The following is a 25,926-nucleotide window of genomic DNA, read 5'->3' as shown; positions in this document are numbered from 1 at the left end:
ACAGAAAACACTTGATTGCAGTGATTGCCTCAAAGGGTTGTTCAACAAAATATTACTTTACAGGTCCCAGCATGCTTGTTTGCTTGTTTTTTGTTTTTTTTTTCTAAATATTTCTGTTAAACCACAATTCAAAAGCAATGTCATGATTTTCATTATTTTTTTTATTTTTTTTTAATACTTTTCAATTTCAACTTGTTTCAGTGACAGCTGTTTTTTTTTTCCTTCTTTAATGGGAGGGTATGAATATATTTGTACTGCTACTGTTAGGGTCCTTACATTCCATGCCATTTATTTAATTGATTTCCAGGACTAGTGTAGGTTTTTATTTGTTCCTAACCTCCAGGTGGGGGTTTGTTCTTCGACGTGAGGATGACAAATCCAAATCCTTCGTTGTCTTTGCGCTGCAGAGTAACGTCGAAGCACTCTGGCCGAGAGGACTGGCCGGGCTGGACGGAGTTTGGCACCTCAACACGAGGCATCTTGGGGGAGCTGTTGACCAGAGCGGAAGCGACCTGCTGGGGCTGCTGGCCGCTCTCCTCCTCTGTACCACCATCTGCACATGCACACAAGTATGGAAACACATCAGGACTAGATCTCCACAACTATATCAACATATTTGAATTAATATTAACAATATTTGATTAAGGATTTGTTACTTTCATAAATAGGACAACACACGTAAACACAAATTTAAATCCATGAACAATTACTTGTCAAAATGTCCCCAATTTGTTCTTGTTGAGATCCTTCCATAAATATGACCAAAAACTGCGGCTTTACCAAAGACAGGCTTTTTGCTGCATTTGTTGCAAACATTTAATACAAAATTGTCAGCTCTACACCGGAGATAAAACACCTTTACAATCTGTTATTCATAAGACAAGCTGATCTATCTCAGTGTCTCTTCATTGTGTTTGTTTTGCTGAGTCCCTGTTTTGTAAGCCTGCATCAGGGAATCTCTTTCTAAACCCCTGCTTTGAAAGCATAAACCCTTACATGATTGATGCTTAATTTCTGCATCGTGATCAAAGCTGTTGCAGCAATACATCAAATCCAAAGTAATTTCAAAAAGTGCTTGTACTATTCGTGGAGTGGCTATTTGTGGGGGTAAACAAGCCTGAATGCAGCAGGGTTATGTGCTGTTGAAATAGCAAACTCAGCATATTCTCTTTTTTTTTTTCATCCTTTGAGATGTAAATCAACTCCACCAGCTGATCTAATCTTCGCTGCCCTACACACAACTCCGATCAGCCTTGACAGATAAACAGAGAGCAAACAATCTTCTGTTTCTTTTTTTAACCGTTTGGTTTTTCCTGGTTTGGTTAAGGATAAAAATTCAATTCACTTTGCTGTGACTAAAGTAACTGCACCGCTTTCCAAACTTTTCAGTAAAATGCCTGCATAGAATAGCAACCTAAGTGTCGTGTTTTTCTTTTTTTTTTCCTTTTTTTTTTATCGAACTTCATTTATTCAGTGAATAAGTCACCCAGAACAAATTTAAAGGATTACTGAAAAAATCCCACATCAAAGCTTTTGCTCAGAGGTTTCTCCTCTAGCATACTGATCCAAACCAAAAGAGTGAGCGAGGAAACCTCGATTTAAGTGCCCTCACAGACATGTTGGGCTGATTATTGAAAAGCAGACCCACCTGTGTGTGCTAGTTTCCTGCGGACTGTGAGCATGACTTGGCCATTGCGGGCAGCATTGGTCATGAGCTCCAGCACTTGTTTGTGGGATTTGCCCTTGACAGGCACGCCATCTATACAAAGTAGCTCATCTCCCGCCCGCAGGCGCCCGTCCTTCTCAGCTGCACCGAGTGGAACAATGGCACCGATGTACACCTGTGGAAGTAAGAGAGACAGCTAAACACACTGATCTGAGCGTGCAGATTAACTGGCGTCACGGTAAATAATCAGTTAAAATCCTCTAAGTTGAGTATTTGACAGCCTATCTCTACATCAGCCAACAGCATTTAGCTACTGTTTGAATAAACAACTCAAATCTGCTTGGTGTCTGCTGTTTTCTAGTATCTGAGGGCTTGGGATTCCAGCTGCGTGCCGAGCCTGGTTTCAAATGGCTGAAGCGAGCAGAGCTGCTACCAACCGGCTGATCTGGTCCCTCGCCTCCAAGGACTCTGAAGCCAAAGCCTGATTCCTGGTTCCTTTTGATGAACACATCCAGGTCCTTGGTATTAGGAGCTGCAGAGAGGGGAGGAAAGAGAAGTTGTGAAAAACTGCAGCATAAAAAAAACAAAACAAACATAACTCATTGATTATGTTGTTTGTGAGTGATGTGTTGTTGGGTACGTGGGCAATGTCTATATCTTATAATGCAGTAGGTTTATGCCTGTAGTTAAGGCCACAGAGTGCTGACAGCATTTCATTTAAACAAATACTTGATTCAAGTTAGAAATCACATTATTTTATATATACTGTCATCAGATGAAATGTTGTAAATAAAATTCAATTACTTGATTTCACACTAGGGTCAGTGTGTCTCATTTCAGATAGCAGTGTTGCTAAACCATCTCAGATTTTGTTCACAGTTTACTTATTTGTTATTTGGGACCCTACTAAAAAATACAGTCTTTGGTCGACATTTCACCAAACTTTGAGTCCTTTAACACAATTTGATGTGTGGCAGGTACGGAAAGCCGGGTTCTAATTTTTGCTATTTTGAATGACAAAGTAGTGCCATCAACTCATTTCCAGGACCCCAAAAAACTGGTGTGCACAGGGATCTATATATTATCTGTATGTAAAACTGGAACTTTGGCTTATAATACTTGCCACACAACAAATTCCACAAACGTTGGAGACACCAAAAATTGGTGACATGTCGACCAAAGACTCTATGTATAGTAGGAAATATGGATACAACCATACATATGTATATATATATACAACTTTCTGGTGCTGTAATACCACCCAGATGTAAAGATTTCTTATCTGTGTTTAATATTAATATAAATTTAATATCAAGGCAGCTGGTATAAAAAAGGCATCAAAATAGCAATAGATACAAAAAGAAAACATTAATGTCACATTTTTGCACCCACAATGATGGTGAAAAGTGAGAAATGGGTGGCCCTTTGTTTTCAAAAAAAGACCCACGAAGGCTAAAAACTAGTCGTGCACACTCACGCTTGCTGTCTAACATGGCCCTGGATTTGAGGTAGAGCTCAGATGCGTCTGGTTTGGGTGAAGACGAGCGCAGGGTGTTGGCGGGGAAAGACAGCGGACTGGGCTGCACCTCCGGCTGACTGAGGGTCTCTGTGCTGCTGATCATCTCCTGTCGCTGCTGCTGCATTATGGGCTGGGAGCTTGGATGGGGAAGTTGCTGCGTTGCGGGATGAGGTGCCTGGTGAGGCGTCGGCTGCGATACGGAATGGGACATGGGAGCAGTGCACTGCAACACAGAAACAAGTGCAGCGGTAAACAGGAAGGTAAAGTGTGACCTCAGGTGGATGAATATCATAAATCAAAACATCCACAGAACAAATTATTTGTAAGAACATTGCAACAGTATTAACTATCATTATTTAGTATTTGTATATTATTTAATAACATATAGTGTGACATATTCAATGATTTTATCTGAATGATTTAGTGTTTTCCTTTGACTGCTTTTCAGCATTGAATTATGGTCAACTGAATTTGAATTTTGACAAGAATTTACAAAAAAGGGCAGTTTAGTGTCAGAGGCAAAACATATTTCTACTAAGTAATATAAAATAAATAAAATATAAAACGTAAAATAAGTGATTGCTTTTGTATTTACCCCCTTTAAAGTGACTCGCCTAATTCAACGCAACCCATTGGTGCAGGAAGTCACACAATTGGTGAAATAGAGATTGTCTGAGTGCAGTGAATGCTTCTCAAGTGATTGGAGTATAAATACACCTGTATCTGAAAAGTCCACACCATGGTGAATCTGTAATCTTGAATAGAGTTTATCGAAAGACATGTGGTAGAGTCTGGAGTCAACTAGGAGAAGGTTCGTATGTCTGATGAAACTGGGCTTTTTTCCCATCAGACTAGATGGTGGCCAACAAACAGTGCATATGATTACAAACACACCATTCCCACCATGAAGCATGGAGGTGGTAGCATCATGATGTGGGGATGATTCTTGGCAGCAGGCCCTGGAAGGCTTGTAAAGGTAGGGGGTAAAATAAATGTAGCCAAATATATGGAAATCCTGGTGGAAAACCTGACACCGTTTGCAAGAGAACTCGGGTGAAGATTTGTTTTCCACCAAGAAAATGACAGAAAGCATACAGCCAAAGCTACACAGAAAGAGTTAAAGACAACAAGGTGAATTTTCTGGAGTGGCCGAGTCAAAGCTCAGACCTAAATCCAATTGAGAGTTCGTGTCTGGACTGAAAAAAGGGCTGTTCACTTACAAATCCCCATGCAACCTGACAGATCTTAAGCTGTTTTGCAAAGAAGAATGAGGTAAAATTACTAAATTATATTGACCATGATTCAATGTTGAAAATACAATAAAAAGGGAAAACTTCCAAGGGGGGGTGAATATTTTTTTTTATAAGCACTGTATATCTAAAATAGAAGGCAGCTATTGCAGAAACAATCGTTTTAGCTGCGAACCCTCCAGCATGACATACCAAAACTACTGTCTTAATTTTGGAAAAATAGGGCATTCACACAAAACAATTCTGTGTTTAGGCAATAAAACAGTATGAGTAAGCCTGTTGCTGCCTCAGCTCCTCTCTATTTTAAGAGTGCAGCACGGAGGAGCAGCACAGTAACAAGCTGTTGAACATGGCATATCATCTTAAACACCCATATGCGGAGGGATGTTAAGTTGCTGTTTGCCAGGAGCCAGCATATTTACCCACATGCAGTTCCAGAAATAACAGCCTGGCTAATGTGGGCTCCCTGAATAATGTAGCTAACAACATCTACCACAGCACACACACACACACACACACACACACACACACACAAAAGCACTCAGTTTTGCTCGTGGGTAACCAAGACAAAGTTAAAACCTTTTCTGTTTAATAATTCAGCAGTAGTTTTATCATCAGTACATGCTTTGATCCATCTTACAAAATGCACAAAATTCGCCTCGACTTACTGGTTTCAGTGATTTCACAGGAGATGTCTGACCTGCAGGGAGAGAGGTAAAAATCAAATCATTAAGAAAAGCAACAACAAACATCTGCTATCAAATACTTGGCTTAAAGGCTTTAAGGATGAAGTGTATTTTGTATTTTTTTTTTCCCACTCCACTGACCTATTGGCCTTCAGTGGTGGAGTTTCACAATAAATCATCTCCCATTTCTTATGCGGACTCGTTTTCTGCACTTAGTCACTTAAAGGAACTTGCCTTGAGGTTTTATAGATGTTTTTTTTTTTCTTTTTTTCTCTTTCAGTCACAGAGTAGAGCGTGAGTTGAAGTGTGTTTCAACCAGTAGGGGGCAGTAGACTCCAACAGCTAAAATAGTTTGCATGTAACTGAAGGATGGGAGACACAGAGATGACCCCAAGTCATGGGAAAACATGCAAGTCTCTGAGTGAAATGTTCCAGCTCTTACTAACACACTGTAAATGCTCTCAATGTAACGCTTTTCAGATTTCAAATTGTCATTAAATTAAATAATTAAATGGAATGTTTCAAAGAATGTTTATTGTGGAGGTTTAAAAAACAAACACACAAAAAACATTGTTTTCTTTTTAAATATTAATATTGTAAGTGTACCAGCAGTATCTCCCAATTGATAGTCCCTTATCACATCACATTTTGGACACTGATTGTGGTGCATATCAAATGGGGAAGGGCACTTTGTCTCATTTCCAGATTTAAATCCAGAACAGGGAGTAGGGCCAAATAATTTCCTGTTTCATTTTTCTCTGCTGTTGTCATCAGAGGGGAGTTCTACCCTCCGGCTGGGAGTAAAGCCAGACCTAATCCCAGTATATAAGTGACCTGAGGGAGGCCCTGCAGCATTGCTCCTTTTAGTCCTGGAAAGCTGTGATCTCTTGCTCTTGTTAAGCAGCAACACACACACACACCCTGCATATGCATATGTGCCATTAAAAAATGCATATCGGGAGGACTACACACACACACACACACACACACACACACACGCACACACACACAACAAGCCCCTGGAGCTCAGAGCAGAACCCAGCTGAGTACATCTGATATGTGGGTGCAACACTGATCTCTTGAATCTAGGCTACTGCACTGCAGTAAAGGCAAAAAGGAACAAGCCCTTCAAATCCGTGAAAGCATAAAGTAAGAAGAAGAAGAAGAAGAAGGGCAATGATTATCCACCATGCTCCGTCTCTCCTGCCTTTCCTTCCCTCTCTTTCTCTCTAGGCAGTAAGTGAATCACCCAAACTGCCATCTCTTTGCACCTTCCCAGCACAGCTCACCATGTGACTAAGCATGACTTCCTCCCTGTTTGGGAAGGTGCATGGTGGATGATGCAGAGTTGGTGTGGACCAGAGCGTGAAATTGCTTTATTTAACATTGGGAGAGTCGGTGTGTGCAAGCAATACATACAGAACACCACAATCCATCCTGTTATTTATAAAACATAGTTTAAAAAAAACCCCACATTGTACCTGTTACATTCAATCTCACACCTTCTACAGTTGATAAGGGTAAACAGTGTTGCTGTCTCACTTTCTCTTAATTAATTTCAAGCAGGCTATTCACCTCTGTTGATTTACCCGCTCCATTATTTTGGGAAAAAGAGAAAATAGGAGGGCAAAAAAGACTACTGGTGACACAAAGCTGTGCGGGGATTAAAATGAAGCGTGGGACTAAACCACCAGATATCTCTGGGCACTAACACCTGTTTGCTGTCTGCACAGTAACCAGAGTAGATTAATATAGACAGCAGAGATTAAACAACAGAGATGTCACAGCATCAGTACTGTGAACTCATCACCTGGGACATACTTCTAAAGATTAGCTCAGTGTTGCCAGCTCTCCTGACAGCAGCAGCGTGCCTTTGCAGCAATGTGAACTCTCGTTTCTGCAGACTCACCTCCTCTGAGCACCAGCACGTTGACTTCACTGCCCACAGGGAGATCTTTGAGGATGTCCACCACCTGGGAGTGGCTCAACGTTTGGACATTCTGTCTGTTGATCTCCTTGATCACATCGCCCTTCAACAAGCCGCGGCACCACTGAGCATCCAGGATCATCTTCACCTTCTGTCCCAGGGGGCAGTCTGCAATGGCAAAGCCAAAACCTCCCGGGCCTTTCACCAAGGGCACACTCACCAGCTCTGGTTGTAGCAGCGTGGGATCAGGGCCTTCTTGGTTGAGGGCATGAGGAAGGTGATGGTGGTGTTGGTGGGGGTGAGCATGGTGGTGGTGGCGCCCACCGTTGGTCATAGGCGGCACCGCAGCAGTCTGCCTGGGAAGAGTTCCTCCATCTGGGACTGTGTAATGGGGGTCCTGGGGCGTGGAGGTGGAGGGAGACGGGGAAGTGTCCTTGGAAGTGCCGACGCCACCTGATGCGTCCTCGCTGCTGCTAGAGTCCTCAGGCAGAGGGTAGCCCCGACACAGAACCATGTCCACATACTGGTTGATTGGGATGGATTGGAACATCTGCACTACATCAGCATGAGTCTTTCCCAGCACACATGCGCCATTGATGTCCACAATCACATCACCTAAAAGACCAACAGACACCTTTTAGATGTTTGTGTTTCAGGGCAAATGCAAAGATCCACTAACGTCACCAACCTAGACATCACAATAATGTAGTTCAAAATTTTGTAGCTGGATTGCAGAAGCAGAACTAAAGAAGGCTCTTGGATGAGGGGTTAAATGCTCTTACGATTATCCTGACCTGAACGACTAAGGATCTACACACACATAAGTAGAATCTGTGTTTGGTTTTAACATCTTCAAGCCGTTAATGGGAAAGGAGAGTGTGAGAGAACATAAAATAGAACAACATCACTGACATGCTGTTTTCTTCTCCCTCCTTTCATCTCCCCGTAACGGGTAGTCTCTCATCACCCATGGCCTGGCCGAGATATAGGCCTGGATAAGCGGCTGAATTGCTGACTGGCTAGCTGGCTGAAAGCCCAGAGGAGGATCCAGCCCACCTACACAATCAATACTCTCTCCTAGCAGCGAAGGTTTCACTCTTGAAATGAGCTCCAGTGTGTTGCCTGTTCAAAACCACTACCTGTTGCTCTCATGGCCTACCTATTAACTAAGCATCCAAAAAAAAAAAGATAAGCATCTTCGCAAGTTCAAAACATTTTACTTTCAGTGTAAGTAAATGCACTGTAGTCAGAAGTGCAGAAGAAAGCTGCATGAAGTTGTTATAGTCTACTGCTTGCTATTAAAATCCAGTGAAATTAATTACATTCATCTTTTGGTATTATCAATTATCCTCCTTCTCAAGGGAGATGAAACATTGAAAATAATTACTCTGTCTGTTCCACTTTCAAGTTGATTCTCAGCAGCAGCAGTGGTGCAGCGATCAATACTACTGTAATGTGAACCCTAAGGCATCTCACAGCAACAGTAATTTCAATGACTACAATAACCATGCATGTGATCATAGTATTTATATATACAATAAAAGGGGATTAACTGAACCACTTCCTCGAGGATGCTGCTACAGTCAGCGCTGGTGACTTTTTAGAAAACAGACGGGCAGAGCTACAGGCAAACTGCTGTACACTGCATGCACATTCTTCAGATAAGCAGGCTCGTCACCCTCCAGGCATAAAAAGACAACCAGTATACAGGGTAATTAAATCTCTAATATATGTGTGCATGTGAAATCTGAGTATCAACCATAAATTGAACACGTGCTTCATTGATGATTTCCTATTTTTCTGAGCTGCTCCACTGAATCCTGCCCATAAACATTTGTCTTGGCGTGATCAAGCAATGTGACATCCAGAGCGAAGGTCCCATCCTGTGTTATTTTTTTTTCTAAATGTGTTTGTTTGTGTGTACTCAGGGTACATAAAACTGTATTATCTACAGAACGTGTGCAGATGCCAGTCTTGGGTGTGTGGATAAACATACACGTCATGTAAACCCTGTGCATGTGCCACTGGATTATGTTTTGTTTAGATAAGTTGTACAAGCCTCTGACTTTTCGTGCTAAAAAAAAATAAAAAAAAAATCCTCCTTGTACTAGTTTTCATTATGGTCATTTACACAAAGATGGCCTGGGACTGCTAAACCAGAGCCAGATACTGGAGTGCACATTTATAAATATTATATCTGCCAGCAACGTTACCAGAGGCAATCTTGTTGTCGTGCGCCGCCGGCCCATCTGGAAGGACGTTTTTGACCTGAAGGAACTCGTCGGGTCGGTCTCCTCCAATAATGGTGAACCCAAATCCCTGGGGGCTTTTTCTAAGTGCTGTCTGCAGGATGGAGCCCTGCAGCTGAGACGGATCTCGCGTGAAGCCCCGCACTCCCCTACTAGGCTCCTCTGCTGTAGAGATGAGAGTGGTAAAAAGAAAAGAAAGACTGACTAGAAGTAAAGAAAGAAAAAAATTATCTTTATCACCCTAATTATACAACCAACTACACAATCAATTGCTTCTATTTACCTGCTGGAACACATTACACAGTCCCAATTTAAAAATAAACACAGACATTAAAAAAACCAAAAAAATCAGGTTGTATATTAAACTTGAAATTAACGGACAGAAGCGGTTTATCTGCAGATGAAAGCGGCGCATCTCGAGAGTTCACAGGTTTATGAGATGGAACCGCTTATGTGGCACAGTGACATGTACGTGTATGTGAAAATGGGCCTGGGATATGAAGAAAAACTGAAAAGCTTGCTCATAAATTGCCATCTGTCTCCATCATAACGACATTCGCACAGTGACAACGTGTCTGACAGCACATCACTCACTGCTAGTAATTACATGAACAACCCAAGAACCCGCAATTTAAGTGCAAACTCAAACAAATCACACACACGCGCACGCACACACACACAGAACTTAGAATTCTGGTGCTGTGTTTGCTAAACCAATAAACAGCCAGTTATTGAAAAATGTCTATTTTTTGCCCTAGTCACAACGCAAACAACCAATTCCTTTCACAGCAGTGATAAATCCATCCTTAAACGCACCTGACATTTTCCAGGTAAACTTTTCATTGCAAATTTCCTTTGTGGTGCCTGCAGGATGTGCAAATGGGGCAACTTTATAGAAGACAGGAAGAGAATCATATTTGACAGTGTGTGTGTGTGTGTGTGTGTGTGTGTGTGTGTGTGTGTGTCTGTGCGCGCGCGTGTGTTTGTGAGTGCATGTGTGAAAACGAGAGCAAGATAAGAGTGATGAGCCAGAAAGAGACAGAGGGAAATAGAGTTAGCCTTGACAGAAAGAGGGAAATTCTAACTAAATCCTCACTCGCCCTTCCCTGTGGTGTGCGCCTATGAGACTGTGAGTTATGTGCTGTGTCCCTGCACGCTGGGCTTCTTCTCTGGCAGTTCCCACACTGATAGATGGTGGGACATCAATCTCATTAGGGAGAGTACAGATAGAAGTCCCCCCTCCCTGGCCTCCAACACTACTCTCAATGTGTCATGGGATTGTGATTTGCATAATTGCATTGCAATTGGCAGATGAATGTGACCGCTCTGTTGAGAAAAAAAAAAAAAAAAAGATTACGCCAAGTATGATTAACATGATATCCCTGCATCGGTGCAAGCGGTGTTTGCAGAAATGTAAATTAATGCGCGAGGATGTGCAAGCAGGTGCAAAAAAACAACATTCCTCATGACAAGTTCAGGTACAACTGTGTGTAATAAATATGTTGTTTGACAGAATTAAGTCTCCTCAGACTGCCAAAGACATGTTCACACAGTATGTCAAGAGACTGTCAGCGCTGCTTCTTACATGATCATCATGAAAGCAACATTGACAGAAGAGAAGAGCGAGAGCGGCGAGTGGAATGGGGAGGGGGCTAGACACCAAAGCCATGTTTACATGGTCTTAATTAAGCTGTGGGCCACAAAGGGACAGTCTGTTTTCTCAGGGGTGAAGTGATTATATGAAATGTCTGACAGGATTGTCAGCGCTGTAATTATGGCTGAGCATAGTGCTGCGCTTTGCTCCTGTGCTCTGCGGCATTGTCTGGGAGGTCAGGCTAGCCAGCCTTGTCAAAACAGTGTTTAGAAGCCACCTCACGCACGTCCACACACTTGCACAAGACCACCAGCGATTAATTCTCATTAACAAGGGTGGGAAGGTGCAGAGTGGGCTCAAGGGAGACAGTCGAAGCTGGAGGCAGCGGTACACAGAGGCAGTATCATCCACAGACTGCAGAGCGGCTCAGCTGTGGGAGGTGGGGTCTGCATGCAACAGAGTGAGGCAGACAGTTCTGTCCATGGGGTGTCTGAAATACAGAGGCTAGTTTGAATACTAATATGGTCATGCTTTGTGTGTGCACACATGGCAGAGTATAATAACTCTTGTCCATCCTACAACAACATGGGGCTTCCGCTTCTCAGACCTTTACATTTCCTGAGAAGAGGCCGATTAGAGCAGTCAAGCAGCAGCATTCACCACAGGTGGTAAATGATGAACAGATGACCCAGTAGAAATGCAATTTATGATCATAAGTCACTTTCAACCGCAGTCACCTCTTTCTCCTTCACTCTCTCTCTTCTCTCGCTGCCTTCCTCTGTTCTAAAGAGATCTTTCAACTGCTGTGAATGACTGGGGCAAAAGCATTTTCAAAGAGACCTCAGAGTCCTCCCTCTTTCATATCTACTTGTCAAAATGAATTCTGCCGCCCAGCGAAGCGCTGTTCCATTATTCAAATTGAATATCATTGCTTCAGAGGCTATGGGCTGTTTATCAGCAGCCTGTCAACTGTTAGAACATCTTCTAGACAGACATCTCAGCATGAAGGAGATACTAAAAAAGTGCTCCAGTATTTGGATAACACATCTAATGTGTTGTTATATAGTTTTTTTTTCACTGAACAAAAAGCTAGAAGTACAAGCCGGAACCTGCATCCCAACAATGCTGCCCTCCGCGCTGCATCTTATGAAGGAACACAGACACTAGTGTCAGTTTTTGATAACCTGAATATTCACCCACTGCTATGGAAAATCACGTTTACTTTCGAAAACATTACATTTACTAAAATGTTGATACTTTTTTATGTAAGACGGCTTACTTATCCTTCAACACTACCAGTACTTGTGCATTCAGAGTCATAATAATACCAGCAAAACGAACAGGACTAAAAGTCTACAGTAGATATATTTCCAACAGATCCCCGCACACTGTCTAATTTGCAAAATTATGACCAATGTTTTGGTGCTAGACCTTCACCAGGCAAAAATGTAATGACAGGATTTTTGCAAGTCTCTTTGAAAGTTTTAGATATTTGTGTCCCTCTCCTACGCACCTGCGTCACGAAATGCATGTGCAAAGAGCTGTTTTGTGTTCAATCAAGGTATGAACAGCTGCACTTTGAGCTACATGCTGTATTTACAAACTTACATGTTCACACTGACAATGCAAACATAATGACATCAGGTTTACCATGATCACCATCTCACTGTAACATAACAGCATTCAAGCATTTGATAGTCAGAACTAAACACAACGTATCTACTGATCAGTCAAAATTAAAACCACTGACAGATGGCATAAAAAACAATCATCATCTTATTACACTGCAATGTTCCACAGCTAAACCTGCGAACCAATAACACCGCTATAACAGCTCTCCCACAAAGCAGTGGTCTGCCCAAGAAGGACAATCCATCCTGCCACTTTAAAAAAAAACAAAAAACTGCTCGAGGAACATGAACCAAGAGCCAGGGGTATTGATGCCACTTCCAAACTTCCGTGATCTAAATCTGATTGAGCGTCCATCAGACCAAACCGGTTCCATAGAGGCCTGACACCGCTATAGACAGGATTCGCTGCCAACGTCCTGTTGCCAGACAATACAGAACACCTCCAGGGGTCCTGTGTCCACGGCCCGACAGGTAGTACCATTAGTTTTTCAAGTTTTCGATGATAAACCTCAGTTAGAGGGACATTTAGATTTTTATCTGATGATAGGGACCATAAAAGTTACTATAATTCATCCAAAGGAGAACTTGACTGGCTTAACCAAATTTCATGGCAATCGGTCCAAAAGCTGTTGAGACACTGAACTCTAAACAACTGTCAACCTCACAGTAAAAATTTTAGTTTCACTAAAATCAGCAGGCTTTATCCTCTTAGAACCACTGATGTCTGTGCCAAATTTTCTATCAATCCTTTCAACAGTTGCTGAGATTTCAACCTGGACCAAAGAGGTAAACCAGCCAACCATTTATCATTCCCAGCATGGCTTAAAAATCATTAAATTCATTTCTAAGAATTATATTAAAACATAAGCTTTTCTCTTTGAGGATAATCTCATACAAGGGTCATAGAATGAAAACATGCATTAATCATGTGTTACTCTCTCTCTCTCTCTCTCTCTTTTTTGAATTCCAGGATGCAATGTAGATCTTTAATCTCTCATTCTGTCAGTTTCCCTGCTGAACAAGTCGAGAAAAACTTCCAGGCCCTCACATAAACTATGACCTGAAATGTGAATATTGCAGAACAGGCTAAAGATTGTGCAACAGACAGAAAAAACATCTGTATGATCCCAGCATTTCATTCTCACTTTTCCTGAAACACCCTCATATCTCAACATGACTGCATTTTCAAAACACACTAACATTCCTGATCTAAACGTTTTTATTTTGTTTTTTTTTCCCTCTTGCCTTCTTCCTATTGCCACTTGTTTATTTCACAGAAACTGAAATTTGAAATGCCAGCATTGATCCCATTCTATTGCAGATTCTTCCTTAACCCCTGTGAATAACATGTTTGTTGCTTCCCGCAGAAGGCTTGGTTGTAGGTAAAGTTACCTGAGGGTGTGGCTGCTGGTGGCGGAGCTGCAATGGGCACGTCCACACTCAACTTTCTCTTAGCTTCCAGTACTGGATTCTCAAACTGGGTCTTCTGGTTGATGTGGCTGCACAAGAGGACAACATTTAGTGACCAAGAACCGTGAACAGCAAAAAAAAGAAAAAAAAAAAGAAAAAGGATGTTGTATAAAGCTTGAAAGCACCTTGCAAACATATTTTCACGTTTGCATTTCTGTTGGCAAACTGTTCATCACACATTTAATTATTTCTTTTCCTGAGTTCTCTATTGATTTGAGCTTCCAGCTAATGTTTCTGCTTTTTTCATTCATCTGTGGTTTTGCCATTTGGCCTCACTGAAGACAGCCAGTCCACATCACTGACACTGTTCTTTGTCTGTCATGCAAACCTGTGATTTGAATGCGAGGCCTGTTTGTGACATAACCTGCGCTAGGCAGACAGGATGTCTTATAGCATGTAAGCTGTTCTATTACAGTATGTGAACCACAAACCTGAACCGGCCTGTGCCAGAGGTGTTACATTTTTAGATGGATAGAGAGCAAGTTTAAACCTCAGACACAGAGAAAAAAAAAAGTATTGATGTGTCTGATGAAATTACACAGAATTTGGATGATCAGAAGCAATCTTTGATGAGATGGTGCACGTTGACCTGATGGGATAAACATCTGCTCAATACATAACAATCCCAAGATCATAAGATTCAAACAACTGTACAATGATGTAATGACAATGTGTACTTTTTTTTATATTACATGCCCCTTTTTTCTCAAATTTTTTTCTAAAACAAACTGCCTTGTTGACCCAGAATCAGGAACTACACTTTGGGGACTTCACACCAAACTCAATCTAAAAACAATTAATGTCTCGCAGTCACACCTGTGTGCTCAAACATTTCCTGCTACCCAGAGAAATGTCCCTCCATGGTTAGATGGTAATGGAGAGAGGTATCTCATCTGCATAATGAGCTTTAACGGTTGTAAATCCCGGTCATGACAGCACCTTGGGAAGACAAAATGCATTGATGCTGCACAGTGAATCAGCCACATGCTGAGCCACTGATGGTATATGTGTGTGTGTGTGTGTGTGTGTGTGTGTGTGTGTGTGTGTGTGTGCATTCAACAAAAAGCACTCTGCACTCTCACTGAGTATGACTCATGCACACAGATACCCTCCCCATTAAGTCTGAAGAGATAAACATTCTCCTTTCTTTCATTTCCACTCTTTCATTTCCTCTTTTGCTCTTTTGCACCTCGTGTTTTCTAGACATAATGGGACTTGGTGTGTCGTTGTCGCATTTGGTCCTTCATTCACAACAAAATTTGCCAGACAAAAAGACAGAGACAGAAGAGAGGCAGCCTCTCAGTGACCCTCTTGCATAAACAGGCCCACTGATTTCCCCCGCCCCCCCCTGCCTGCAGGTCTCTTCCTCTTTGTCCACAGTAATGGGACTAAAATGAAACATTGTGCTCTTGTTTACGCTCTTGATCAGAATGGAATCTCACCCTTGTTTCCCTCTAAGGGACCCCTAAACCTTCATTGTCTGCTCTCTTCACTGCATTTTCTTTTTCACATACACACAGTGCTGTAACCCGCTAGTGTTGCTGGTGCTCCCATAATTGCTGTCTGTAGGACTGTGGGAAACTACTGTTTGGACAGTACCATGCACAGGTCCCCCGAGATTCAACAGCCACCCTTTTAATATTTCTGCGCCTCTGAATTTCAGTGATGCGGCTTTAAGTTGATGTGAAGGATATAACGCAGAGCTAGCTCTAAGAAGTGTATTTTAGTGAAATCAAACATGCAGACACCGCTTCACAGGATCAAGACAGGTTTTTTTTTATCTTCAGCAAAGAAACAAAGACACTGGATGTGAGCATGCAGTTAGCCATTTCATCTAGAACAATTCACAGCTGTAGCCCGCTGGGCATCTCCAGGCACAGGAAAAAAGTTTACTCACTCAACGTAGTAGGTTCCGTACTGGGGGTCCTCAATCTTCTCCCAGCCATAGGGCAACTCTGAGGGGAGAACCGACAGGGAAAAGACAGACGCAAATCAGTTAGGGTACTGCTGAGGCACAACATGGACAATTGGACACACGCAATGAGGTGTGGCGCTTTGACTGGCAGCTTCACAGCATGCTCAGCTACACCTACAGAACAGGCGGCCTTCTTTTTATTTGTCAGGATGTGTCCAGGATTCGCTACATACTATGTTGAAGGAATTGGAGAGAAGAAGGAGCTGTTATAAAGCCTCCCAGGAAAATAACAGCCTTTCATTCCAGCGGTGTGTATGTGTGCAACTGCTTGCGCTTCTGCTGCTGTGTGACAAACACATGCAGCGCAGAGGAGATCTTTACGCAAGAGGGGCCATAGAAAATTGCCTTTTGAGAGATGCTGCACTGATGAGCTCCCTGCATGTGTCCACGAATCCATTAGAAGGAGAGGGGCAGACTGGGGACCGGAGGTTCGCGCTGTGTCACCGGCATGACTGTGACCAGGGCCGCTCATCTGTTCAGTCCCCGTCTGTTAGCCAGCGCCCCCTTCAGAGAGGCAGGGATGCAGCTCGTGCACACGCTGCTCTATGCAGCAGGGAGTTGGGAAAAGTGTGGGCAGAGAGGAGCGTGTGAGTGGAGCCGCGGGCTATAAGTGCCAGTGTTACTACCACAGAGCTATCCGCAGATATTGTCTCACCTCCCTCCTCGCATTTCTCAGGAGGCTTGGCTTTCTTGGCGAGACGGGGGTCCAGCCAAGTAGTGGTCTTGCTGTTGTGACTGTAATACAAGGAGAACAGACAGGGCTTTAGGTGCAGTATAAATTATATTACAAACATTTAAGATACTGTGACAGTTCAGCAATTAGTAGTGGGGAGCTCTCAGGAGCCACTACACCCAGGAGGTATTCTGCTATCTCTAGCAAACAAACAGAGCTCCTCGAAAACAGGATTGTGGTTAAAGACGAATCTTTTGGGATCAAATGACTTATTAAAGCAGCTTTTAAAATATTAGTCAAATTTTAACAAACCTCAGAGGAGCCTTCGTGGTACAAGGGAGAGAGAGATAGAGGGAGAGAGTGGGATAGAGAGGAGAGGGAGGGGGAAGAAAAAGGGGCACCACGGGAGGAAAAGACGGAGCAGTTGCACAGATCATTCAGAGCAGAACTGAGAGAGCGGGTCAGGGGTGGTGAGCTCCATTTAGCTTGTTGTTTCTCTCACTGGCAGAATGAGCTATTGATTTAGCAGCAAGCAGCAGAACCTGGCTCTCTCAGCGGCTCAGCACTGACTGCTTGCCACACTAACGGGCCAGGTAAACAATGCGGGCCTGCTGCTTTTAGCACCAGCCAACAAACCCCGACATCAAACACAGGGGGAAATAAAAGGAAAAACTTAATTGAGAACAACACAACTGCCATTGCAGAGCCTACAGATATCTCCCATGTCCAACACCTGGCTTGATACGGTACAGAGGAATGTGCTGGATGGGGGAGCAGAAAGGAGTCGTTGCCAAAACTCTCAACACACTTGGCTTACCATGGCGGAAAAAAGGGATGGAGGAGAAACTGGGAGTATAGGGAGCGGGATTAGCTCCACGCTGATGTAATGGGAGTGTAATAGGACTAAAAAGGCAGGCAAGTAGCAGCAGAAAGGCTACTTACTCTATGAAATAGACCATGCCGGTTTCTGTGTAGGCCATTTCCCAGTTTTTAGGCAAGGGCTCTTGACTTTCATCCTGTGTGTTCCATACACGCAAGTCCATGGCCCCGGCTGACTGGTTGTAGCTGGGCACCGTCTTCCTCCACTCTGCTTTGTCCTTGTGCTCTGTGGCCCGGCATGGAGAGAGGGAGACGGGCATGGAGACAGAAATAGGAATGGGTTGGGAGTAGGGGTATGGGAGATGATAGAAGGAGAAGGAGATAGGAGGTGAGATTGTGGCGCCATTGGAGCTCCTCTGGGCTCCTTGCATTTCTCCCTGCTGCTGCTGTTGCTGTTGCTGCTGCTGCTGCCGCTGCTCGAGCTGCTCTTCCTCTGTACACTGGGTGGACGGTTACATCCACAGGAGAGAAAGGGGTAGAGAGAGAGCGAGAGAGTACACAGAAAGAAGGACTGGAGCGCAGCATTTGCCATAGGATTTGCATGTCAGCAGCGATGTACTGGGAACTGCCTCCCAGGCAAGGGCAGAGCTGACCAATGCTCCAACCCAGCCGGGAGCGCCACATCACAACTCTATTAGCATCACGCTGCTGCTTGCGTGGGTGTGTGTGTGTGTGTGTATGTGTGTGTGTGTATATTTGCCTAATCTTGATTTGTGTGTGTGTGCGTGCCTGTCTGCATGAGGCTCTTATCTGCAGGTTTTCATCTGATTCTGTGTGACCTAGCTTCAACATGGCATTTAATGCTCACTGTGTTCAGCTGGGCTAATTGAATGGCAGGGATAGAAAGTGACAGCTGTTGACTGGAAGAAGTCAAGAGCCTTTTGTGTGGAAACTGGGGCCTTTTTTTTCATGATGGAAGCATGGAGAGGTTCTCAAGTCAGAATAAATGACTGCATACGCACAATTGCTCTAGCTTGTAGCAGTTTTTAAGCCCGTGCAGAGAATCATAAACTTGGAAACGTGGGTATGTGGGCTTTATGAACTGATGCAAAAAGGACACTAAAGTAGAATGGTGCTTACAATAAGATGCTGCCATTATTAAAAGCCTTGTTGTGGACACTCTCACCTCCCTCAACCTTATGCATGTTAGCAAAATGTAATAAATTGCATTTGCTATGACGCAGCCAACGAGCTCTAGAATATGCGACATCTGCCCACAAAAAGTGTTTGTTTTTCCTGGCAGGGCTCCAGACTGCCATCCAGAGATAATGTGACTCTGACAATGTTTCTCTTTCTTGCTTTTGAATGTGAAATTCATTTGACACACTCGCTGGTCTTTTTCTTTTTTGACTCATTTCCTCTCTGTTGTTTGTAGGTTCAGACAGCAAAGATGATTTCATTCTTTTCTGTGGTTTAAACAGTATTTTTGAATTTTTATGTTTATCTTCCAGATAAGTCTGTTACTGACATTTTCAAGAAAAGGTCCTGCAAGTGCTCCACACCGATTTAAATTCAAAATGTCTTGCGGCTGTCGGTCAAGCAACTTTCTTCAAGTTCTACCTGAACGAAACTTTTACACTGTAGAATTCTGCCACTTATCCTCAAGAATCACAAAATATACCATATAAAAAATAGGGCATAGATGTATTGGTAACTGGTTGCTTTTGTAGCGTGGGCTCATTTGGCTGAGAGGATTGGCAGCGCTACACCACCACAATCCAGGGTGCATTTGAGGCTGGTCAGGGGCCCATCATTGAAGCCACAACAGAGGAAGGAGTCTGATGCAACTGGAACAGCAAGAAGCCAGTTGCTGCCCCTTTGTTTGGCTGGCTGGTGTAAGACGGATGAATGGTATCGTCAGTGAAAACTATTCCATATGGATTCTTATTATATAACATTTTTTTTTGTTGTGTTTTCTAATGAGACCACAGTTTGAGGTTGTCTAACTCCTATAACATTAAGAGCTTTCCCCATTGTGTCGTGAGATATGCAAGGACATTCTTGTGCAGGAATCAAACAAGGACAAAGTCTGTCTTTCTAACCAAGGGATTGCTTTCTATTGATCTCAGACATACATCGTGACTTTGCAGGGCTGTGATTTAGTGCTGACCTTGCATACAGAACAGCTAATCCTGAGAAAGTTTGTTTGCACAGAAGAACGACAAGAAGGCAAGAAAAAGGTCCTGCTGTTTTGCATTCTGAGGATAATGTAATGAATTGTTGGGAAAAAAAAAACAATAAATCAAGCAAACAAAAACTGCTGGAGTTTAAAACTATAGCAGAGCAGTAAGCAGCACAGCTATAATGCAAACGGTTGTAAACATTAGATGCAGTGAAAAAAAAGACAGCGGTGTCTCTCACCAGCCAGACCGTTGACCATAGGAGGCCTCTCGTCTTCCTCCTCCTCCTCTGGTGCAGCGCTGTCCTTTCTGTCCATCTTACTGACTGAGGTTGTGCGTTTTCGCTGGACTTCGGTGTCAAATTCCTCATCAAACAACACCTGGTCCACCAAGTCGGGCTGTACTGGGCTGGGCTCTGCAGGGGGCTTAGGGGTCCCATAGTAGTTGCCTGGAAGGAAGAGAGGCGAAAATAATCAATACAAATTTAACATTTTTTATTTAAAGGTCCCATATTGTGCACTCTGCAAGGTGGATCGGTGGTTATCACCGTTGCCTTGCAGCTAGAAGGTTGTCCTCACTGGGTTCGCATCCCAGTGGGGACACCACGATCTTTCTGCATGGAGTTTGCATGTTCTCCCCGTGCAGCGTGGGTTCTCTCCGGGTTCTCCGGCTTCCTCCCACAAGGTCCAAAAACATGCTGAGGTTAATTGGTGATTCTAAATTGCCCCTAGGTGTGAGTGTGCTTGGTTGTCTGTCTCTAAGTGTAGTAACAAAGTATTTATAAAGTGCTTGGCAAGTTCATTTAGTCACATTTATCTTAGTGGGGTAGTGGTATTAATGGCACTAATCTCAAAAAATAAATCAAAGTGGAGCTCAATGCAAACCAGTAACCAAGCGTTTATGAAGTGCCTGGAACATTTGTTTAGTGACATTTTTTGTAAGGTGGTGACATTGGCACTGATATAAAAAACTAAGCATTTCTTGACTAAATTCATGACATAATCCTAACTTAAAACCTGCTTAACTAACCTGTTAATGTGCTCTCAGCCGACCCATGATTTACTTTAACCCCAAGAGCAGACTGAGAAATTTAGTCCTTATGAGTGTAAGTTCTGTTTTTGGCTTTGCAGTGCAGTTCACTGAATGGGAAGAGGTAACTACAAACAAAGTCATTTAGTTGACTCCAGATCAAGAGGAAACCATATCAGTTGAACTATAGAAGATGTTTTCTTTAAAAGGCACAGGGGAGTCTGGTTGTTAGTTACAAATCATGTCTGGCAAAGCTGCACTGGTTGGAACAAAGTGAGGCCAAGCTTTTGGTGCCATAACTGTCAGATTTTGGAGGATGGCAACATATCTGTCACTATACTGACTCACAGGCCCGGCGACCGTCTAACTTTTAAACAGGCACAATCGATTATTGCCTTCTCATCTCTTCAATACTCATCATGAGGGACAAAAGTCTTCATTTTTTAGTTCATGTCTCATTCATGTCTTTGTGTTCATGTGCTCTTTTTAAGACAGGACACTACAGGTGAATAAGGTAACGTTTTTAGTGAATAGATATCAACATTCAACTTTTTCAGTTAATTACTTACATTAACCATTTTTTGTATTACATGTTTTCTGAGATTTTATGTTTAAATATGTATTATATATTGAAAAATTGCTTTCATTTGCAGGAGTTTCCAGAACATAAATCAGATAAATTTGATGAAACAAGCTTCATTTTTTTTTGTTTCATTTTGTTGACATGTTCTTAAACAGGGGGTTTTGGATGTCTCTTTTATCATTGTTTAAATCAGACAAATGCTGTCAACTGTCAGAAAAAGAAAATCAGTTTTCATCCTGTTTTAAAGAGTAAAATGTTCTATAAATTAGGCCAGACTGACACATGAATACATCTCTCTGTAAAAACCTTTTGAACACAGACAGGAATGAAACTGAAAAGTTTGATGCACGCAAATGCCACTGAAGATTTCTGGCTCAGAGGATATGAAAACATTCATTTTGAGAAAACAGTCTTTGAAGACATGTTAGACATGTCCATAAATCTTTATTAGAAACCACTGTTTGTAGGTTAAAATAAAATAAAATAAAATATATCATCATGAAATCTCCTCAGTTAATTACCTTTTTATAATTACATTTTCTAAAGTGTTATATTTACATATTCTAAAAGTGAGCTATTATTGCATTAAATATGCACAAATTTGCATGAAGTTGAACAATAATGATGATACTACCTTATATACAGAGAACTTTAACTTTAAAAGCAGATATAGCAAGTAAAATATAACAACATACAACAAATCAGTTACAACAAATACCAACAGGTAAGAATAAGTCAAGTGAGAGTTAAAAAGAGTTGTAAAGCAGGATGCTGAGTTTGTCTGTCTAGAAATCTGCAGGCAGGGAGCTCCTCAGCTAAGGGGCCCAAATAGGAAAGGCTTCTTCAGATCAAGACTTTGGAACTGTTGGCAGGATCCTGCTGGAGGATCTCATAAGACTCAGTGGGAGTTAGCAGATCACAGATATAGGAAGAGGTCTGATCATTCAAGGCTTTAAAGACAAGCAAGAAGATCTTAAAATCAACTTTAAAACTCACCGGTAATGAGTGAAAGTGTGTGTTTTGGATGTTTTCTTTCCATTATTCTGAAACAAGAAATGCTATGGAGGAAAAATATGCCAAAATGTCGAAATCTGCCAATGCATGAAAGGACAATGTGTGTCCTGCTTTAACATATTTGGCTGCAGTTAAAAACATGTTTTTATGCTAGTTATTATTATTAACGTTGTTAGTTTTATGCTTCATCACTGCAGTAAGACCAGACCAAAGCCACCAAAGCGAAAATCCTGGACTGTCATATTTAGTGCTTCACTCCCTGGAACTGTGACTACAGCATTTATGCCAAGGTAGGTTTTCAGGCACTCGATTGCCCCTTTAAGTCCATCAGCTTGCCTTTGCTGTCATGTCAGTGCCTAAGGCAGGAAACTGTCTTACTCCACAGAGCGGGCCGTTGTCTTTTCTCAACTATAGGAAAGGGGTGACCCACTTTACCACTCAGCACCTTCTCCCTCCTTGCAGAAGAAGCAGACATAATAGAAAATGAAAACTTAAAAGCGCAAGAGGTAGGAAAATAGTCGAGAAGGTATGGTACAAATATTGATTCGCTGGCTGTTGTCTGCCTCTGGTAAACCACAGTCCTCCAGCGTGTGTGTGTGGGATTGCAGTGTGGTTGAGGCTGAGCTGTGTCTGAGTAGCTGAACATTGTATTGTAACAGTTAAACGGAACATCGGGGAGCAGACAGATACTGTGACAAAGGAGTGTGCCGAGAAGGAGAGAGAGATGGAGGGAGAAGAGAGAGAGAGAGAATCGGCCGTTGGGTACTGAAAGAAAGTTTGAGAAAATGAAATTACAACGTGTTGATTTAAATCTTTCCCATTTAAACAATATAAGTATGTAAAAACCTATCAGGTCATTGTTTGCTCCATTTAAAGTAAAAGAAAAAACCTTGGGTGCAGATTAATGTTCCTTACATTTAGCCCTCTGAAAGCAAGTAGTTTCTGGGTGTTTTTCTTTTACATTTTTTATTCACTGTTGGCTTATTTTTCACTACGACAAAGTCCTGCACCTCTATGGAAGCAGCCACGGTTACAAGTAGAGGAAACTCAGAATGGTCCTCTGTGCAGAATAAGAAAGTTATACTACTGAATTTAAAAGAAAAGAAATGAAAGTTGATAGATTTAGTTCACAAAAAATTAAACTGCAATTGACATGTACAACAGTGTTCTAAGTGCCCAAAGGTGGTACCAACACTCAAAGAATGATAACCCTCAGGTATTATGTTTTATCATTCGTTTCTATACTTGTCTCCCACCTACTCTGTCTAAACACAGCCTGCAGTGCAGCTGAGTTCAGCTCTTGATAGCCCTTAAAAGCCTCTAAGTCCTTAAAAGTTCCTTAGCTTTTGTCACGTGACAGTTGGGTTAATAATGGCGTATCATGTGCACAGAGGGCACCCATTTCTTAGTTTTTTGTGTGCGGAATCTAATCAGAACAAATGTTTATTGTTTTCCCATGATTTTTTAAATGACACTTATACAATAAAGTGATCTCGATGAAATCTGAACGTTTCAAGCTTAGAGAAGTGATAAGCTTACAGATGGACTGACATGTCAGAGGTGACGTGTAAATCTGACAATTGTTTCTGTTCTCACAGTTTCTGGTTCTAATAAATGGTGTAATTCTAGCGTTTTTTAAAATGCTAAATGAATTTCGAATCAGGTTTTGGTGATCAAAGGGTTAAATACAAAATTCTAATGTCAGCAAAGTTGAAAAAAAAACTGTAATAACTTGTGCAAACGTTTACCTATCAACGACAGTTAAGATAAAAGTTAACACTGAAGCTAATAAGCACATTTTATCCGATAGTTATGTTAAACAACGCATCATAATTGACAAAGATAATTACTCTTTATTTAATTTATGAACAATTAAACCCCTTGCTAGGTTTGAAATTCATAGGTACGTTAATAGAGCAATGTAAATCGAGGGAGTTAAATTAGAAGTAATTTTCTATTTTCATTACGCAGTTCCTGAAGCTTACAGAAAGGTGCACACAGACCTGAAAGTACCCATTAGGAGGAGGCTGGGATTGAGTGGCCAGTGAGAGGAATCGCAGTGAGTGTTGTAATTATACAGCACTAATGAGCCACAAAAAGAGTGAGCAGCCTTTGTCGAGAATGCAAAACTCCGTCGAGCACAGATGCAAAAGCATACAACCAAAAAAAGAAAAAGGCTGTGTGATTGTAGCTAAAGAACTCGATGTGATGTCTCTCTGAGAAGTCTGGACTTTTGGCCAGGTTCGTTTACGAGCTTTTTGTCTCCATCTCATGTGGCACCTTTTCTATTACTCAACAAAGCGCAGTTTAATTTAGTATTTATATCCTGTGACTATGGGGTAAAATCCCCCAGGCATCTACTGTCACTATTATTTTATTCAATTCAATGCATAATCGTATTGTAATATATTATTTAGTAATTATCCACAGTTCTACTTAAATTCTTAATCCCATTAATATTCTACTGTGACAAAAAGTCTCGCATCTCTCTTTTTGATGTGACAACTGCATATAGTATGTTTTATCATATCAAAGACAAGCAATAACAATTAGATTTAAATATTAAAAACACGGATGATAGCGACGGGCCACATCAAACAGGTGGACATTTGTGATTCTAATAGATAAATAATAAATCCATAAGTGAAAAAGCAGCTACAGGGTAAGAGATTGAACACTCTCTGACAGGCAACAGCACAACCACAAAGTTATACAGAATAAATACAGACCATAGATGCTGTATTTACTGTCACACAGTTGAGCAGAAATGTGAAGAACAGTCATTCATGAAGGTCTTTTCATCTGAGTCTGCACATGATGAAGTTCACTGCTAACCGTTTTTAGTTCAAAAGGCTACGACTGTTTTTTGTTTTTATCATTATTATTATGTTGTGGGCTGTTTATGCCTCATCTATTGGGTAGCAGACGGAGATGACAGGAAAAGAAAGAAAGGAGACGGTTGCCGGTCAGACACAAACTGTGGCTCACAGCTTGAGCTTTTAAGGTGGTCTAGTGTTAAGGTGGACCACCAGTGTGTGCTACAGTTGTGCCTGTGCACAGTATCTTACATCAGAACTGTTGCAGTCGTGGAAAGTAGCTAATGATATTTACTCAAACATAGTATCTAAGAACCATTTTGATGTACTTTTCGTGAGCTTTTCCACTTTTTGTAATTGTGTACTTCCACTCCGCTACTAATTGTTCTTTCAGCTTTAGTGACTTTCGAAATGAATATCTTACACATTTAAAAAAAAAAAAAAAAATCACAAAAAACAAAACAAAACATTTGTACTCATGGAATTCTGTTAAAAACAAGCAAAAAAAAAAAATCGAAGCTGTTTTGTGCAACTGAGAAACCATGACTGACTGAGCTTCGATCAATAGCGACATGACAAAAATTCTGTAACTTTTTCACTACATTCTCTCACTTTTGGAAATTTTGTTGACTTTTCTTTCTATATTATATTTTCCATACTTGTATTTTGTTTTACTTTATTTTACCTTCATTTATACAATACGCTAATATTCTGTGCAGTCTTTTTGCTTTGTTTACCCCCTTTGTTGAATATTCATGCTGCTGTAACAACTGAACTTCCCTCTGGGGATGAATGAAGTCAGTCTAAGTCAAAGTCTAAACTGCAGGTTATGTATGTATACAGCA

At 41.7% G+C, this 25,926-nt stretch overlaps 1 protein-coding gene and 1 long non-coding RNA gene across 2 annotated transcripts in view; one reads left to right on the top strand and one right to left on the bottom strand.

The window, feature by feature from the left end:
- Positions 1 to 25,926, bottom strand: part of magi3a (membrane associated guanylate kinase, WW and PDZ domain containing 3a) — a 136,311-nt gene that overhangs the window by 6,822 nt on the left and 103,563 nt on the right. The window contains exons 4-15 of the mRNA XM_008293288.1: positions 19,881 to 20,087; positions 17,583 to 17,745; positions 16,623 to 16,702; positions 15,890 to 15,947; positions 13,915 to 14,021; positions 9,262 to 9,462; positions 7,031 to 7,663; positions 5,104 to 5,135; positions 3,144 to 3,408; positions 2,104 to 2,198; positions 1,649 to 1,841; positions 338 to 553 (exon numbers count right to left, since the gene is read on the bottom strand). Of these exons, the coding sequence (XP_008291510.1) occupies positions 338 to 553; positions 1,649 to 1,841; positions 2,104 to 2,198; positions 3,144 to 3,408; positions 5,104 to 5,135; positions 7,031 to 7,663; positions 9,262 to 9,462; positions 13,915 to 14,021; positions 15,890 to 15,947; positions 16,623 to 16,702; positions 17,583 to 17,745; positions 19,881 to 20,087 (2,250 nt within the window). The remainder of the gene's footprint in view (positions 1 to 337; positions 554 to 1,648; positions 1,842 to 2,103; positions 2,199 to 3,143; positions 3,409 to 5,103; positions 5,136 to 7,030; positions 7,664 to 9,261; positions 9,463 to 13,914; positions 14,022 to 15,889; positions 15,948 to 16,622; positions 16,703 to 17,582; positions 17,746 to 19,880; positions 20,088 to 25,926) is intronic.
- Positions 489 to 2,117, top strand: LOC103365747 (uncharacterized). Its single transcript, XR_520633.1, has 3 exons — positions 489 to 569; positions 1,791 to 1,904; positions 2,028 to 2,117. It is a non-coding gene; the product is annotated as an uncharacterized LOC103365747 (long non-coding RNA).

The sequence above is a fragment of the Stegastes partitus genome, unplaced genomic scaffold, assembly GCF_000690725.1.
Source record: "Stegastes partitus isolate 25-593 unplaced genomic scaffold, Stegastes_partitus-1.0.2 Scaffold20, whole genome shotgun sequence".
Taxonomy (NCBI): Eukaryota; Metazoa; Chordata; class Actinopteri; family Pomacentridae; genus Stegastes; species Stegastes partitus.
The sequence above is the reverse complement of the archived record's forward strand: the minus strand, read 5'-3'. Positions and strand labels throughout refer to the sequence as shown.